The 17130-nt window shown below is 40.6% G+C and overlaps 1 protein-coding gene across 5 annotated transcripts in view; it reads right to left on the bottom strand.

Annotated features, from left to right (window-relative positions):
- The window catches only part of CAB39L (calcium binding protein 39 like), a 69501-nt gene that overhangs the window by 16454 nt on the left and 35917 nt on the right, over window positions 1-17130 (bottom strand). For all 5 annotated transcript variants that reach the window (XM_063334149.1, XM_063334156.1, XM_063334132.1 and 2 more), the window contains 2 exons: window positions 9309-9473; window positions 4897-5015 (listed from right to left, as the gene is read on the bottom strand). In XM_063334149.1, coding sequence (XP_063190219.1) covers window positions 4897-5015; window positions 9309-9473 — 284 coding nt within the window. The remainder of the gene's footprint in view (window positions 1-4896; window positions 5016-9308; window positions 9474-17130) is intronic.

Below are 17130 nucleotides of genomic sequence, written 5' to 3'. Positions count from 1 at the left end.
GGGAGCGGAGAGGCAATTCAGATCATCTTCTATTTCTATAAAGTTTTGATTTCTTTAAAGCTGAAATTAATCTGAAGCAAAACTGTTAGAAACATAACTTTAAAAAAAAAAAAGAAAGAAAGGACGAAATCCAACAGCCAGGAGGACTTAAAATGAACTCCTTCCAGCAATCTTCAGTCATGTGCAAGCAGAGAAGTCCAAAGGGACAGAGAGCACGCTCTGTTTCAATAAGCTGGTTATACTATATCAGAACTGTGTATTATCACCCAGAGCTTATCAGCATCATGTTTCCTTTGCACAATTAATTCCTATCACTAGGCCAAAAGAGAAAAAAAAACAAAAAAAAAAAAAAAAAAAACCCCAAAGAAAAACACAAAACGCCATCTGTGCTGTAAGTGAGTGGGCCTTCAAATTTACCACCAGCTTGCAGTTTAAAAGAATGGTAGTGTTTTGTGAGCATACCAGAGCTGCATACTTCAACCTGATGTCAACAATACTTGGTTTAATGAAAAATGAATTGCTATTCCAAACAGGCAAACGAAACTTCCCACCCTCAAGGAAATGCAGGCACTCAGGCCCCTATATTTGTTTCCTTTTGGGAAACATTTGCAAACATGAATTTATAACTCTTTAGACAACAGAGATTCACTGATGTTTTCTGTTGAGGCGTACCCTCTCCTTGACTCCATTAACAGGAATACTAATTTTCAAGCAAAAAGAGGCGGAGCTGCTCCTAGGCGTGCAGCCAGGAAAATATTTAATAGCTGGCTACGGAATATTTTGGTTGGAATAAAAGCAAATTGCATTGTTTCCAGCACAATAACTTTTTAAAACACAAGTATCAACAGAATCATTCTTAGTCAAATGCTCCATTATCTGGAAGTGGGTAAGGACCTTTGGCTGTTCACATAAGTGAGGGAAGTTGGGTTTGGCTCCTGGAATATGCCTGGAAGAAGTTTACATTCTGCCTGGGCATAACTGGCATGTTCTCTGCACCCACACTCACATGCAAAACCATCAGGCGGGAATGATAGATATGTGCTTCAAAATCCCTTCTAATGAGCAATCAGTGCTCTATGCAGACATACTCCTGCAGCAGAAAAAAATACAGACTACTTCTTTGTTCGGATGCACTTACAACCTCAAGAAAGCCCCGCACACTGACGACCAGGGGCAACCAGAAAAGGCAATAGTGGACTTGAAATATTTCAAAGTACTTCTTGTGGAGGCTGAAAGAGGCGAGACTGAGAGCAGAGACGCATCTCAGCGCGAAGGGAATCATACTTGTGTAGCTAGTGCAGAAGATGGTACAAGGTAAGGAGCACAGGCAGATTAGGAAGGCATCGAGCCTGGGAGACACAAGGTCATGACAAACAGCTATATTCTGATCTGACTTTACACTAACTTCTATAGCTTGAGTTTATCCTCAGAAAAGGAGTTTATCCTTAGATAAACTCAAGGGGAATTCTGCAACTTTAGCCAATATATCATTAAAGCTTTAACTGCACTGTGATACGAAGAGATCATCACAAAACCGACTGAGGCAAGTGACTAGGTACATTAGATAGCATGTGGTATGATATATATTGAAAAAGGAGCTTATAAATTTGTCACTTGTGAGAAACGATGCAAGTGCCACAAACTTCAAGTCCTCTACAGTCACGGTACTAGAGGGAAAATATTTTAAATTACAAAGGACCAAAGTTATTTCTGGGCTAATGCAATATGCTGACACCGGAGAAAAATTTGGCCCAAATATACCCAGTACTCTATATACACCCAGTATTGTATTCATCTGAAAACCTATTCATACACAAAGCCTGCACACACAGAAAAGAAGATACTATTAGAGCAAGTCCTCATGCAGCAGGAAGGTCAATTAACCTACTAAAAAAAAAAAAAAAAGAAAAAAAAAGGTAGTGAATGATGTGCTGTATATTTTTCTGAAGCTGGGAAGCTGGAAGGAAGTAGCCAGCAAGTAAAACGAAGCCTAAAAGGTAAGAACAGTTATCTCAAGCTGGCAGTGCCGCTGGAGTATTAGGCAGGAAACACTGGGCGGGAGCTCTGATTCAGGATCCTTCCCACTCAACAGAGCTCACATTATGCAACGAAAAAGCAACCTTTTGTTGATGCTGTTATGAACTGACTGTCAGGGGGCAGAGGAAATTTTGCCGCTAGTACAAGTGAAACAACGACAAGTCTTCACAGTAGTCATGGGCTGTTTCTTCTACAGTCACGGTTGAAAAGTATTTTTTTCTCTCCAAATAATGTCATAACAAACACTGAATGGTACAAGCCAGCCAAATCTACTGTCCTTTCCTTTAAGCAGATTTTGGTATTATTATATTTCATTTAACTTCATCCTCAAGTCACGTTTTCAAGTGGTGATGTCCAACATGAAGTGTGTGTTTCCCAGTCCCATGGCTGATTGCACACGAGCACCGCACATTGCCTGCACCCAGCAAGCCGTGCGTTCGGGGCCCTACCTTTGCTTTAGGCACATATTTTAAGTATCATTTTTTTGACAGTCCTGGCAGCAGGACATAGGCAGGTAAGAAGGCATCCTGTCTGACATCATTACACTGTCCTGCAGCAACTGCTCAGGTACCATGAGGGCTGGACAGGACTATCGTCTGGACTATCGCTGATGAATTCAACAGCACTTTCTAATACGGAACTCCAGAAACGGCAACTCTGATACAGTGCAGTGCTGCAGAGAGATAGCAAGAAATCAAGAACAAGGAGCCTGAGGACCAAACTAACACAGACGCGCCGCTGCACGCAGCAGTAGTCTCCAAAAGGCATCTAAGTAATGCCATTTAAATGGCGGGTCACCTACAGTAAAATGTCTGGCAGCAGCACATACACATAACATAAAATCCTTACTATCATCTTAATATTCTTGGTTGTTACAGATGACAAAGAATATCTGGGACATGATCCAAAAATATTTTTTAACTTTAAATAAAGCCCAGACATATGGTAGCGATACACGTGCAACGTGCAAAAACAAAATGAGTGGAAAATTGAAAAAGCAAAGACAGAGAAAAGGGAAGAAAATGATTCTATCTATACATGAAACTGAAAACAGTTGTACAACTTAACGATGACTGAGAGAATTATCATCACTGTCCTGAAAAAACTAGTTTGAGGTTTATCTAAATGGTGAGTTTTAATGAACAAACGAAACCAAAATATATTTAACTAGCTTACCGGTTTCCTTTCCAAGGAAGCTGGCGTTTAGTAACACAAAACAAGTCAAGAGTTTCAAAATTAAAGCTAAATCACAACAAAACACTATACTTGTAAGAGCAAGACGTAGCTCAGCCCAGCCACCTGCCCGGGCTCCCCACGGCCCTCCCTGCGAGGAAGGCAGCAGGTCCAGACCTCCTCCCACTGCATCAACCAAGAGCTTTGCCACCACCGTCAATTACAAGCTCACGGTTCTTGAAATCCCTGGTACTTGTTCTTGAAATCGCTGGACTAGTTCTCTCGGTTACTTTTTTCCCTGCTCAGCTGTGCTGGAATGTGTCCAATTTTGAAGGAAATAACTATTTTAGAGGACCCCGGTGCCTCTCTCTCTCTCTCCTGGCTCGGGTCTCCCCCTGGGAGAGGCGGGAGGCTGAAGGGAATTTTACCCTTGGGGCTGCAGCCTCGTCATGCACAAATCTTAGATGGTGCTTAAGTATTTTCCTAACTCTGGCTGTGAAGCACATGGTAAAAATGCAAATCTTAAGCCTCAAGAGCAAGAAGGACATTTACAAAAAATTCATTCTTTTAAGAACCATTAGTTTAAAAGGCTTATGTCATGTTTTTCAATGGCTGTTACTAGTGTGATCATACAACTACTGTAAGAGTCCATGTTGTTTCATACCCATCAGCTAATAAATGTACTTATTTCTACATCAGTTCTTTAATTAATCCCGATCACATATATTCTCCTTTCCTTAGGGAAAAATAAACAAAATCCTAAAGTTTTGGCTTCTTTGGATTCTTTGGCTTCTGTGGTTTAGAAAACCACAGAAAACTGAGCAGAAAACAGTAGATTGCAGGGGTTGGAAAAGCAAACCTTCTTGCTGAATGGAAGGTGCCTTTGGCCAAAAGCAAAGGGGACAGAAACCTCAAGAGTTTTAGGCCAACACTTTGCACTGCTGAATGCAACTATATAGTCCTCTCCACAACTATACAGTCCTCTCCACAACTATACAGTCCTCTCCACAACTATACAGTCCTCTCCACATGGCAGTCTACTCCCTCCTCCTTGGCCAACTTACCTTGGGAACTACCAGGTTACAGCTGAGCACTGACTCCCCCTCAAAGGTTAAAAGCCAAAAAAAAAAAAAAAAAAAAAAAAAGATTTAATGCTGAAGGTTGTGGAGTTCATTACAGAATTAATTTAAAGTTGTTCACACGTGGCTACAAGCATTGAAGTCTGCCCCACAGACACAAATATTCTTTTTATGCATTTTGCCTTCTCTCCATTCCACCACATGGTGGTCCAGCATTTGACTCCAGTTATTTACAGACACCATTATAAGTCACTCCTGCAATGCAAAAAGGTCTAAATGAAACTCAGCAGTCATCAACAATGCTACACAAGTGTTTAAGGCAAGAACTGAAGTACATGTCATGTGGGGAGCTGTCAAAAACAACCAGCACATAATTATTCCAACATGAAGTTTGGTGAAGAAATAACAGCCAAATAAAATAATCCAGTCGTTAAAAAGTATACAGATAAGTAAAACAAAAGTTAATATGAGAGAAACAAAATAAGAAATCTGGAATAAAATCTGAAAATCCTTTTTTTTTTAAAATAAAAGTGAGGAAGTATATCAACTGCAATACCAGCATGTTCCAGGCAACGCTCTTTAATGAAAATCAAATTAAAGCACCCACCCTTTTAGAAGCATGAATAGGATATGCGGATGGGCACTAATGTATTCCACAGTAGGGCTGCGTGTGCCAATTTGTCTTCTCAAGATGTTGTTAAATATCTGGGAAACGTCCTTTTTGCCCTGTTAAAGAAGCAAAACATATCTTCAACAAGAAAAAAAACATGAACAAATGACCATTCACTATAATCTTTACTTAAAGTGGAAATGAAATTGAAAACAAAACAAGTCAGTCTCTTTTTCTGGGCTCTCCACAGTCCCACCACCTCATACTTGCTGTTTCTTCAACGCCACAAGAAGGCTTCCTCCGTCGGGTGGCTCTGAAGACTACCCATCTCCCCACTCGCATTTACACCTCTCTCTTTCTAAATGAAGATGTGCATCCCCCTTATTCTGTCAAGCAAATCCCTGGCTATCTTAAATAGCAACATTAAAGCACCAAAAAAGCAAGCCACTACACCCTGAGCCAAACAAGTTTTTGCAGCGTGTACTATTGCTCCCACCGCCTCCAAATTTAAGTTGTCAAGGTAGTACCAAGTACACTGCCCCACAGCCTAGACTTACAAAGCTAAAGCTTTTCACTATTCAAACGTAATCAATGCCAAGTGTGACTGCATTTTTGAGAATCAGGGTTAAATTTAAAACTGTGTCCATTATTTTACCACGAAGAGTGAAATAATTGCTACTGATAGAAAGGCTGCATCACATACATGTCTCTGCTTCAGTCACAACTAAGATCCTTCACTTCATCCTAATTTTCTCCTATATACACACATGTGCACAATCACATTTTGTCTTTGAATGCTTCCCCGTGCAAACAGCTTTTCAGAAGGCCCTTCCAATTTATGTCCTATTGAGCCACAGGGTTTGCCAATACATCTTGCATTAGAAGTCCTCATCCTCCCCCCACCGCTTTCTCCTCTGGCCACAGGAGACAAATAGAGACCGCTTTCTCCCAAGGCCATGGGAGACTGCTGCACTAATGACCAGTAACCAAGACACTGAGTCAACAGCGGGTCACTATGCACAGGGCAGGCTGAAGCAAAGGTTACTTATAATCTGTACGTGCCCGTTGATCTGTCTCGAGAGGACAAACATTCCTTGGCGGAGAACTTATTGAACGCTTGAAGCCAAGGAGCAGATAGTTTCACACAGAGAGAAATTCCCTGGTTTCACCTCTACAAATAAATCACTGCTGAGAAACACAAAATATTCTGCTTTCCTACTCATTCCAACCCAGCTGGCTTGGAGACTCAGGGAATTAAATAAGAAAATCAAATCAGAGCAGGCCAGTCCATCCACCTTGGTCTGCAACACTTTTGACCCTTGGACATTCTCTTCATTAGGCTAATTCTTTATAAAGCCATCCCATTCTTCTCCATCTTTACAACACCCGTAACATATGTCTGGAATCCTGTGATCCCCAGCGGCTTCAGCAGTTACTCCAAGACAAAAACAATCCAGACAGAGAAAAGCTATTGAAAGGGTGAGGTAAAAATGGCCAAAAATTAAGTGATCCTCTCTGCTATGCCAAATTTTACATTAGTTACTTAATATTAGGTGCACTGCAGCATTATATCCAATAGCAGAGAGGAGATATATATACATAGGTATATATCTCACAGATATATCCAATTATATCCAATGTTCTAGAGACTGGCAACGGTGAAAGCCAAAGAAACTGGTCTCTCTGGGTTCTCCTCGAGGGAATGGAGAGAACCAAGGCAGACTTCCCTCACCACCAGACATCCATAAAAATTGTTGGAATACTTTTGCAACACTTTTGGATCTGCAATTTGATTTTTGCCTTATAATAAAATACATATGGCCATTGAAGCACAAGATAAGGCAGCATGGAGAGAAAGTGGCTAGACAAGAACAAAAAAACTGCAAAGAATGCCATTATATAAATAAAAAATTGTGTGATTCCTATACCATAACTTAGCTCCTATTTCAAGACAAAGTAAGGGAAAGCTTCTAATGTGACCAGTCCTGGGCTTATGGCTATTTACTACCTCTTTGAGTGGCTTTACAGTTTGTGAACCTAAAGGCTTACAGACACTTAGTAACATCGTTTATTTTAATTAACTTTTCGTCTATACACACTTTCTTCAGTTCTTCAAAGTTCAACAATGAGACTCGAGTCTCAGCTTCTGCCTTTTTCTTGTTGGGGCAATTTGCTCTGGTCTCACGCTGATAAACAGAGCAATCAAGTTTCCTGAAGTCTTTGAAAACACATCTTCAAAAGTTAAATACAGCTGTGCAAAATTGGGATCAAAGTGGGCAGCAGGGTTGGTGAGGAGGAGACAGGGAGTCAGGACAAAATGAAGTAACTGACATAAACATTATTCCCTACACAAATCAGATTTTCAAGTAATTTCTGACCTTGCTTTCTACCATTACATGCGGATCAAAAAATTAATTTGTGTGTTACAAAGTGATGAAATTGCTTGTTCAACAAAAAAACCTAAATGCCAACTATGGACAGCGATGTAACAAAATGGAAGCAAAAAAGCTGATAAACTGAAAAAGCCAATGGGAATATGAAGACCAAGCAGCACATGCTCTTACTGTCCTCTTGTTCAACGACATTGTGTTTCTACTGTTTGCTAAAAAGAGTATGTAAAACAGTTTTGCTAAATGATTGAAAAGGTTTTAGCATGGAAAAATCTATTTTGCAACAAAAGTTATTAGAATTGTTCATAATAACAGTAATTCAGCAACAGATTTGATATTTCATCCAGTGGTTGCATTTGACTGTGGGTTTAATATGTCCAGAATTTTTTGTCTGACAAAAGCAATACAGAGTGTCAGGCAACTAAAATAAGGCAGTAGTTTCCCTTCTGTGGTGTATTTGCTAACAGTGTCTTCTCCCCCTGCCCCCCCTTCTTTTTTCTTAACAACAAATAAATAAATTACTGGATTTTTAGGCGTTTGGGTTGTTGGGGTTCGTTTTTTTCGTAATGAAGACATTTAGCAGTAACCAGGTGTGGCAGGGAGAAGACTGAAAGGATCTGAAGAAAGGATCTGAAAAAATTCTAGCATTAAAAAAAAATAATCTCCTGAATTTAAGACCTGAGGAAGAGTGAGAGAACTCCACTAACAACATTTTCAAAACTTAATACAAAATAAAGCAGTCCCTTGAATGCTGGCTTTGCTGGAGGTGGGGGGAAGGGGGAGGGGGGAGAATCTCCTATTGTTCCTCCCTTTCATTCATTTACAAAATGGAAAGAAAAGTAAAGTAACAACAAATGACTTCAGTATCATGAAAAATCTTCCATAAGAAAGTAACTCCCACAAAAGGTGGCCCTGAGAGCATCAGATGATCTCTGTGGGAACTGATTTTTAAATTCAGTGGTTGCCCTGTTCTACACATTGGGTACTGCCCCTGCTGCAGACCTTGGCAGTGGAGGTTTGGTTCCTGAGAGCTGGGGATTTCTGCCTGCTCGGAGACGCTCGGACACTTGTGATGATTCACCAGCACCCGGGAGTCATAGAAGTCATAGGACTCATAACGGCAGTCCCTGGGGAACCACTATCCCAGCTGACCGTAGACCACAGGAATACTATAATGACCTGCCAGTGACGAAGTTTATTCCCAGTCCCTGCCAGTCAAAGGTCAATTAAAAGGGTTTATATTTATCCTGAATTACTGCAATCTCTTCTCCCATAACTCTTCTTCTCCTTAATTACAAGTAACTAAGTTGTCTTAGTAGTTACCTACTAAGTTCTTGGCTTTAGCAACAAAACTGGCAAAGAGATCCATGGAATATATAATTATTTTTATATATACACATATTCATTTTTTTCCATATTAATCTTTCTGCTAGCAAAAAAAGTGATATTCCTTTCTTCTTTTAATCCAAAGAACTAAGTGGGGGCAACCCAATTTACCTTGCCACCTGCCCTCAGTTTTTAACACCTTTTTCAACTCCTTTCCTCTCAAATAAACCATCCCAATTTTTTTCAAGCTTTTTCACATGAGATTTTCCCATGCTTCCAATTAATTTTATTGCATGTCCCTGGACCCCTTCTAAATCGGACACACTCGTCAGAGTTGGTGGCTGACTCTAGTTGTACTATCCCAAAGCAAGAGGTTAATCACTGCGGATTACAGGGTCAGTCATAGACAGTATTCTCAGCATCATTTCCTATCTTGTTTAGATATACATAGCAATATTTCTGTCTTAGTTTTGTTTTAAGAAAATCAAGAGATTTAAATCAGATGTGTTCCATTTACTTCCAGTATATGAGCACATCTATCAGGACACTGACCAACCTACAGCGGCTACATTCTTCAGCATGCAGAAAACAGTTTTGAATAGAATAAAATTATTTAGATTTCATAAAAATACAGCTATACTCATTGACAACACTGAGACCAAGGATATGAAAAGGCTTATGGATGCTACCTACCTCAAAATCTATCAGCTGCAGGTTAGCAATAAGGGTCACTAGAAGGCCACTGTTGTATAGCTCTTGTGCCAGCTGAGCCACAATTTCTGTAGGTGGCTCCTTGTCTGTGGTCCCACACAGAATTTCCTTCATCGCTTGCAGAGATTTTGACACTTCCTCCGATGCCTGTTTGCCAGAGGATAAGGGGTTTGTTTAAAAAAAAAAAGAAAAAAGAAAAAAAAACTGTTTTATTTTAGAAGACAAGCAGTTCAAAACAAAAGCTTCTAATCGTACTTACAATGATCATTATCTATTGTAAAATGGTTTAATAATTTTACATATTCACTGAGGTTGGAGTGTCCACACTGGATCCTGCAGGTCCTACACACGCACACAAATATATTCAATTTAAACACTTACAGACCACAGACATAAAATAAGGGCAGGAGTGCAATTACCAACTGGCATCAGCAAGATCCTTTATGGGTTTGGAGACAGGCGCTGCCCCGCAGAAGGGGCAGCACTTTCACCATCGCTGCCCCATGGGCTCCATCAACACACGTGGTGCGAGAGGTGCCAGACGGAGGTACCAAACTGGTGGCCGCTTCCCCATCAACTGCTTGCTGATGACTCCTGGCTCCTCTACTGGTAGCCCAAATAAATCCTTGTATCCATGCCAGCTCTGCATTGCCACCACCTATGTATTTCTCCTCCTCAGGTGTGGTTTGAGCCAGCATCTTCTGCAAGGGATTTGCCTACTGAGCGCACAGGCGCTTCAGTCTCAGGTTGGGAAATTAATTAAATTAAACAACTTGCTCCAGTAAAGCTCCACAGCTCCCACCAAGCAAACTAAAAGGAGCTTTCATCTTTTTTCTCCCACCTGCTGTATACTAATTCCATGCAATATTTCAGGTACCTAATGTAGAGGACAAATCAGGAATTACCTTACCAAATATCTTGACTAGAAAGCTTAAAACAGGCAAATGAAAGAGAAACACGTATAAACAGGTAACAGCTTGGCATTCATGGCAGTCAGTGGCTTTAAATCAGATGCGCACGATAGCGTCCCACCTCCCAAGGGAAACGACCGCTGGCCACTGCACAGCAGCACTGGCTCACATTCTCCTCCCAGGTTTGCTCCACTTCGTATAAATAAAGACTCCACGGAGCAAAAGCATTATTTTTTCACATGCGTGTGTGCTTTAAATCCCACCTGCTCTAGCCATGGGGCTATGGAGGCAATAGCTCTTTCTGGGTCAGGGCATATTTTATATCCGCGTGACCCGCAGCAAGGCTGGTTGGATTTTTTGGCAGGGAGTGGGAAGGAAGTAAGGGAGTTTGAAAGCAAAGCTGGGAATGACAGGAAAGTGCCAGGCGAGATCGTTAAAGATGCTGAAGATAGGACAGCATTTCACATCTCTATTGCAAAACGTTTATTTGAAATGAGTGTTTCATTAACTTAGCAGGAGAAAAAAAAAAATAAATAATCAAGACACACACAGAAAACCCAAGAGTCATTTGTAAAAGCTAACTGGACATTAATGGGTGTTCAAAGCCAGATCAATAATTTCAATACATCTCTCACATAAACTGACAGGAAAAATCAGTTTCAAATACCACCCCATCAATCTGCAAAAATAACCCCAGAGTGCTCAGGAGAGACATCTCTCAACTGCTGCCGGACGCCCAACACTTTAATACTGATTTAAATCACAGATTTTATTCATGTTAGTGAATAAAAAGCCTAGAAAAAGCCTAGAAATCCTAAAAAAAACCCCCAAAACACTAAAAACCCACTTTCACATTGCATCTACCCGGAAGATTCAAGGATTGATTTTGCACAGCATCAAGAAATTTTCTTCCCTAATCTGTTGGTACCTACTCTCAGTTTTCTGCTAGTTGAGATAGGTCAGCATGAGCAGCATGTAAATGAATATGACTATGTGATAACTTTAACCACAGCAGAAGTCTTGTTCCTTACCGTCGCTCAGCAAGAGAGCCTATTTTTACCTCAAATGTTAGTGGTATGTCACTAGAGATATCCCACAGAGTACAGATGGGATTAACAACAGGGGTGCTATCTTGGAAACTAAAGCAATCAATCTTTATAAGAGCTGTGCAAATATTTTCATATCAAAGGAAAAACCCATACATTTTTGGCTTTTCACCCATTCTGCTGGGCAGGGTGTGAATACCTCTGGCATTCTGTGGGTAAAAAAAATAAAAAATTAATACTGTTCCTTTCAAGTATAAGTATTCCTTCCTGATATGTAGAAAAATATCTGCAAGACACAGCTTTAGATTTAATTCTCAAAAAGGAGGCCAAAAAGTAAAGTGCTGCAGGAGAAAAAGAAAATACAGAACACTGTGGTGTTGATGGGCACAACTGGGCACCACAGCTGTATCTCTCTAATCACCTGCTATCCCATACACTCACCTTCTCGGCTTTTCTACATGCAATTTGCATTTTGTGTTTAACTTCCTCCCCCTTCATGTCCTCTGGATAGTCTGTGGTTTGACATTCAACATGCCACCGAAAACTATTCCTGGTCAAGTCTAAGGACTGCCCTTCTGTGCCTATCCCTCATAAACTATCTGGAGAAAAAGCATAATCCCAAACACAGATTCTTAAATTTAACAGCCACTTCTAGCCTCCACTTTGACATTTCCACTTAATCTTACAGCAGTTTTAGCATAATACCCTAAGTACATAAGCACTGTTTCTGGGATGGAAACTTGCTCAAGACTCAGGGGGGAAAAAAAAAAAAAAAAGACATTCCAAGATCTAAAGACGCAAGATCTGTCCAAAACAAACAACAAAGCAAGTATATTCACTCAAATACATGGAAAATACGAGACAACAGAAATGTAGCTGCAGAACAGCTTGTCGTAAGAAACCAGGCTGGTCCTGACTCGCCTTAGGAAAATTTGCAAAAACTAACACAATTTCAGTGACAAAAAGAGAGAGATTTGATAGAAATGCCAAAGTCTATTATGACTTCCGTACTACTATTTATTCTCCATCAGTGGCAACAGCCACAAAAGCAAAGCGCTGCAACTCTCACTTCAGCAGAAGCTAGAGATCAAAAGAAAAGGTTTCATGAAATATCTAAGCACTTTAAGTCATTTGCCTTGTTCTTGCAGTTATGTACAATCTGCTTTCCAGAATTTTCCTTCTATCCTTTAGCTATGAGTCCTTTACATCATGACTGAATTTATGCCGTTATATTTGGAGAAGTCGATGTGAGCAGAGGACAAAAAAGAGGGAGAGGAGAGAGCTGTACACAGAATCCCAAACAGAACAGCTTACGTATATTACATACAAATGTCAAAAGTGGGATACACTGAACTTTGGGCAATTAAAGGGACAAGGACTACAAAGCACAAGATGAAATGCAAGCTGATTCCCAGCACACACGTCAATTTAACGTTTGTGCTGCTGTCACTGAACTGCACAGGCATCAGGATCTTTACCTCCTGAAGCAACTCACAGGTTTCTAATCTACAGGCATCTCAGTTCACAACGTCCAAACTTGAGAGGATCCAATTCCACCGCAGAACACTGAAATTCAGGGTGGGTACCTGGGTAAGTCACAAATGAGTTCCAAGGCTGACTTGCAATAGCTGTGTAAGGGGAGTGAAGGAGAACACAGCCCATACCGACCTGTGCAATGAAGGCAGTTTTTATAATGATGGCCATTTCTTCTCTACTTTGGACTAACGCAGGACTAACAACAAGTTATTTCCAACAGGAAATAACTCTTTATCCACAGAGTATAGTTTATAGTGACCGGCAACCCACAAGAGGTTTCTGGGTCCATTTTGAACCATAACATCTTGTGTAAATGTTGAAGTCTAACAATTCTTGGACTACTTTGCTAACCCTACTGGACTCGATGACGTACAATAGCTTTGGAATTTGAGAAGTGACAGCATAGATAAACTTATATAACTTATCCAAGTTAAATTATAAAAGTGCTCAGTCACCACTGCTTATGAAGTCAGGAGTTTGTCAGCATTAATGTGTCTCTCCAAACCTACCAACAGATTCCACAACGAGAGCTGGAAACTGTTAAGTCGAAGATATTTGTTCCCAAGCTTGTTTTCATCATAGATCAAAGTCTTGTCATTGTTGACTTAATAGGTTCATAACACAAAGAAAGGAGTTTATGAAGACATCATTCCCTGAAATTCTACATGGAAAAAAAAATTCTTCCTTGAAAGACCTCAAGACTCTCCTCTCCGCAGCGTAATGCACATGTGAAGACCAGCCAATTTTGTTGCAAAGGTCCAGTCTTTATTAAAGAATAGGTAACACTACTATGCCTATACTGAAATATTTCCGTACTTCAGTGTTGATCTTCCTTGCCCACAGTGCTAATATTGGGTTCTTTGGTTTAACTTTGCCAGGTCTAGAAGAAAATTTCTGAGTTTCATCTATGGGTTTTTTTGACTGATCTCTACAGGAGGCCCAAGAGGATGACAATGTTCTTAGGGCAGTAATTTAACATTATTAAGGAATGCTACAAAACAGTTAATTTTTTCTCTATATTCCACAATTATACAAGACAGTTCAATAAGGAGTTTCTTGTTTTTTTCATTAAGGGATTATAAATAAATCCTCCAAATGTTAAAATTTTTCTGTTCTTCTAAAATCTTCCAGAGAGATTTTAGAGAATAGCATGGAAGGCTAAAACAAAGGTCTGATCTTTGTTCACGCAGAAAACTGAATTTTTATTTCCATAATTACACGAGTTGTGGCTTTCCATACTCAAAAGCTAAGCTTTTTTATCTCCAGCACTGCTTGTGCGTGATATAGCAAAATAAACAAAGCAGATCTTCTGCTTCAGAAATCAAAACTTCATAAAAAGGCATTTTTGAAAAATCCTATTAGCACACCACAGAGATGCTTTACCAAGAGTCCCCAATTTCAGCAACTTAAATTTTTACATATTCCAACTGGCTTAATAAAAGTCACCTCTACTTACAAACCTTGCCCTTCCCCTCTCCTTGGCTGCTTATGACAATTTCACATTTATCTTAAAAGTGCCAATATTAAGTGCTCATGATTCAGACCTATTATGCTTGCCAGAGAGGCAGAGAGGTGGATCTCCTGCTACGCAATGTAGATTCACCGCTCCTTTTTACTCCTCTCCAAGGATGACTACACAAACCATAAGGGGAAAAGTATCAAGCCTTGAATAATCAACAGTCCGAGCTGCTACACCTGAACTACAACTTTTCAAAGCTTTCAGTGGCTTGTCTCTATTTTACCTCTGTTTCACCAAAAGGTTAGTGGTTTCACACATGCGTACGTATGTTACAGGTCAGAAGGGCTTATTCTTACTTTTATTCATCCAGGGAATTAATATAACATTTATGACCAACTGTAACAGTGAAGAAAAAACAGATTGCATTAACTTTTGCCACCTTTCCCAACCCAGATACCAAATATACATAAGAAAAACACAGGATGCCTGACATCTGGCTTCTGCATAGAGATCAGAAAATCCTCAATTCTTCATAAGAATATGGTGAGTAGGATTCTACAGCTTCTGCTAGTGTACTAGCAAACTTCCAGTGAAAAAATATCTTTCTAAACTGTTGCTATCTTGCACAGCAGCAGACAGTAACACACACAGATGCCTGCCAGCGTGATGTTAAATACTCCAATGTGTGACTCAGTGAACGGCCAGTACTCCACGCTATACATTACAACAAAAAACATAATGTTCCTTGGTCTGGCTTTGTCTTGTTTTAGTTTACAGTCACGCTTAAAAATATTTACACTGTGTGATTCAAACCAATTTTTCTCCTAAAAGAACAGTGCCAGCATAACTTTCTCTATATGCAACTGCAAGGACTCCCAAGAAGAGCCATTAGCAGAATGTGAATCCAACATCCATGTAGCTTCAGGATCATCCCAACAGACTTATTCTTGGTACAATTTCATGATAAACAGATATACGGGAACAAATTGTGGACATTTTGGATCAGGAGGCATGAACTCTGTCATTTAGCAAAATATTATGGCCTAGTATTCAAGGAAGCTGGCAAAGACAATTTGGCCAAGCAGGCATGACAGGGAAACGCCTTTTAAAAGGACATATGATTAAACGGAAGAGACAGGTTTGCCCCACCTGGACATAAAATTCTTTTCCCACTGTTAATCCTGCACTTAAGGCAGAACCAAAGGCTGTAAGGTCCTCAAAAATAAGAAAAAAGCAACCAGAAAAGACAGGCTTTAAACTCCTGGCACCAGCACCTGATAGTATCTGGAGTTTCTCCCATCTCTAGAGCAATAACAAGCCTTAGCAGAACAGGGAAGCTGAAACATGAAACGTTCCACGAAACCCCAGGACATGCAGAGCTGGAAGGAAGGGGTGCCAAGCCCTTCTTATCTCATTCCCTTGGTTTCAGTGCATGGCAATGAAGTAGAAGGCAATTTTGCAGCTGACTTTGGCAGCTGCAGAATCAGATCTATGGGTATCGGCATCCGCAGCAGTCACGCAACCATTCTTCCATGCAAACGCACAGCATGTCCTCCACACGCACCTCATCTCGCACCCTGGTCCCCGGCCGCTTTATCAGCACAGCAGCGAGCAAGATGAACAGGAGCTGATAATGGCTTCACTGTTGCTATGCAAAAAAGCTGGATTTATTGATATAAATGTTTGTTCTGGAAATCTTAAAGTCTTTTAACTGCAGCCTTAATGAAATGCTGCTCTCCTGACCCTTCTGAACAATACCAAATTTGTTACAATACACAGAGATGAAAGAGAGGACAGATTACAGTGACCTGCTCGAACAAGCAGTCTTGTTAGATATATTTGAGTGAAAAGGGAAGAAGCTACACACTTCAGGTTATTTTACAGCTAACCTCGCTACGTTCCTGAACGGTGACACTCAGCATGGCACCTGGAACCAGCTCTAACTCGCTTGGGGTCATCTTTCACGAAAAAACCCAAGTCTTGGATCAGCTGTGCTTGAAACTGCAAGTCTTTCAGCCCATCTAGGCCAAGTTTCAACCGACCCTAGATCCGTTTGCTTCACTAAATTACCAGCCTGGGACACTTTGAAGGCTTTTGCTGCAGGGCAGGTTCAGAAAATGTTACCAAACCTGTAGGCACAGCAGATGGCACTGAGTCATGGGTGCCGCACCCGAAGGTGTTTGGTTAGCAGTGAGAGGGTGATGTGTTCAAGGACATCCACGTCCTTCGGTGACATACTGGAGGCCACCTGCACTGCTTTGTGCTGACCGGGCTTGCGGCTGAACACAAGACTTTGAGAAGTCGGGATGTCACTCCCCTTTTTTTGTGAGATGGGAGGGTTATCAAACATTGAAACAGGCTGCCCAGGGAAGTGGTGTAAATCACCATCTCTGGAGGTATTTAAAAGACGAGCAGATGTGGTGCTTAGGGACGTGGTTTAGCGGTGCCTTTGACAGTGTTAGGCTGATGGTTGGAATCAATTTTAAAGGTCCATCCCAACCTAGACAATTCTATGATTCTATATTCTTTTACAACATCCATCAACAAAAGACATGGCAGCATATCAGTCATAAATGAAGCAGTATGACCAGTGTGTCATATGCTGTCCAATCTTCCTCAGGTTCAACAGATCTGTCCACCTGGTATCAGGGTTGTTCCTCCTCTGCTCCCTATTTACGTGTATCCTCTGAACGCTCCAGGAGTTTGTGCCAGAAAGAAGGAAGAGAGTCTAAGCTCTGAAGGCTTCATTTCCTAGGTATTTAAATACTTCCTTGCTTTTCTAGTTAATTCCAGAATGGATATTTCTCATTAAATCCAAGCACAGTTTGGTTCTGCATGGCTGAGATTAACTT

The sequence above is a fragment of the Chroicocephalus ridibundus genome, chromosome 1 (genome assembly GCF_963924245.1).
Source record: "Chroicocephalus ridibundus chromosome 1, bChrRid1.1, whole genome shotgun sequence".
Lineage (NCBI taxonomy): Eukaryota > Metazoa > Chordata > Aves > Charadriiformes > Laridae > Chroicocephalus > Chroicocephalus ridibundus.
This window is presented reverse-complemented; position numbering and strand designations above follow the sequence as displayed.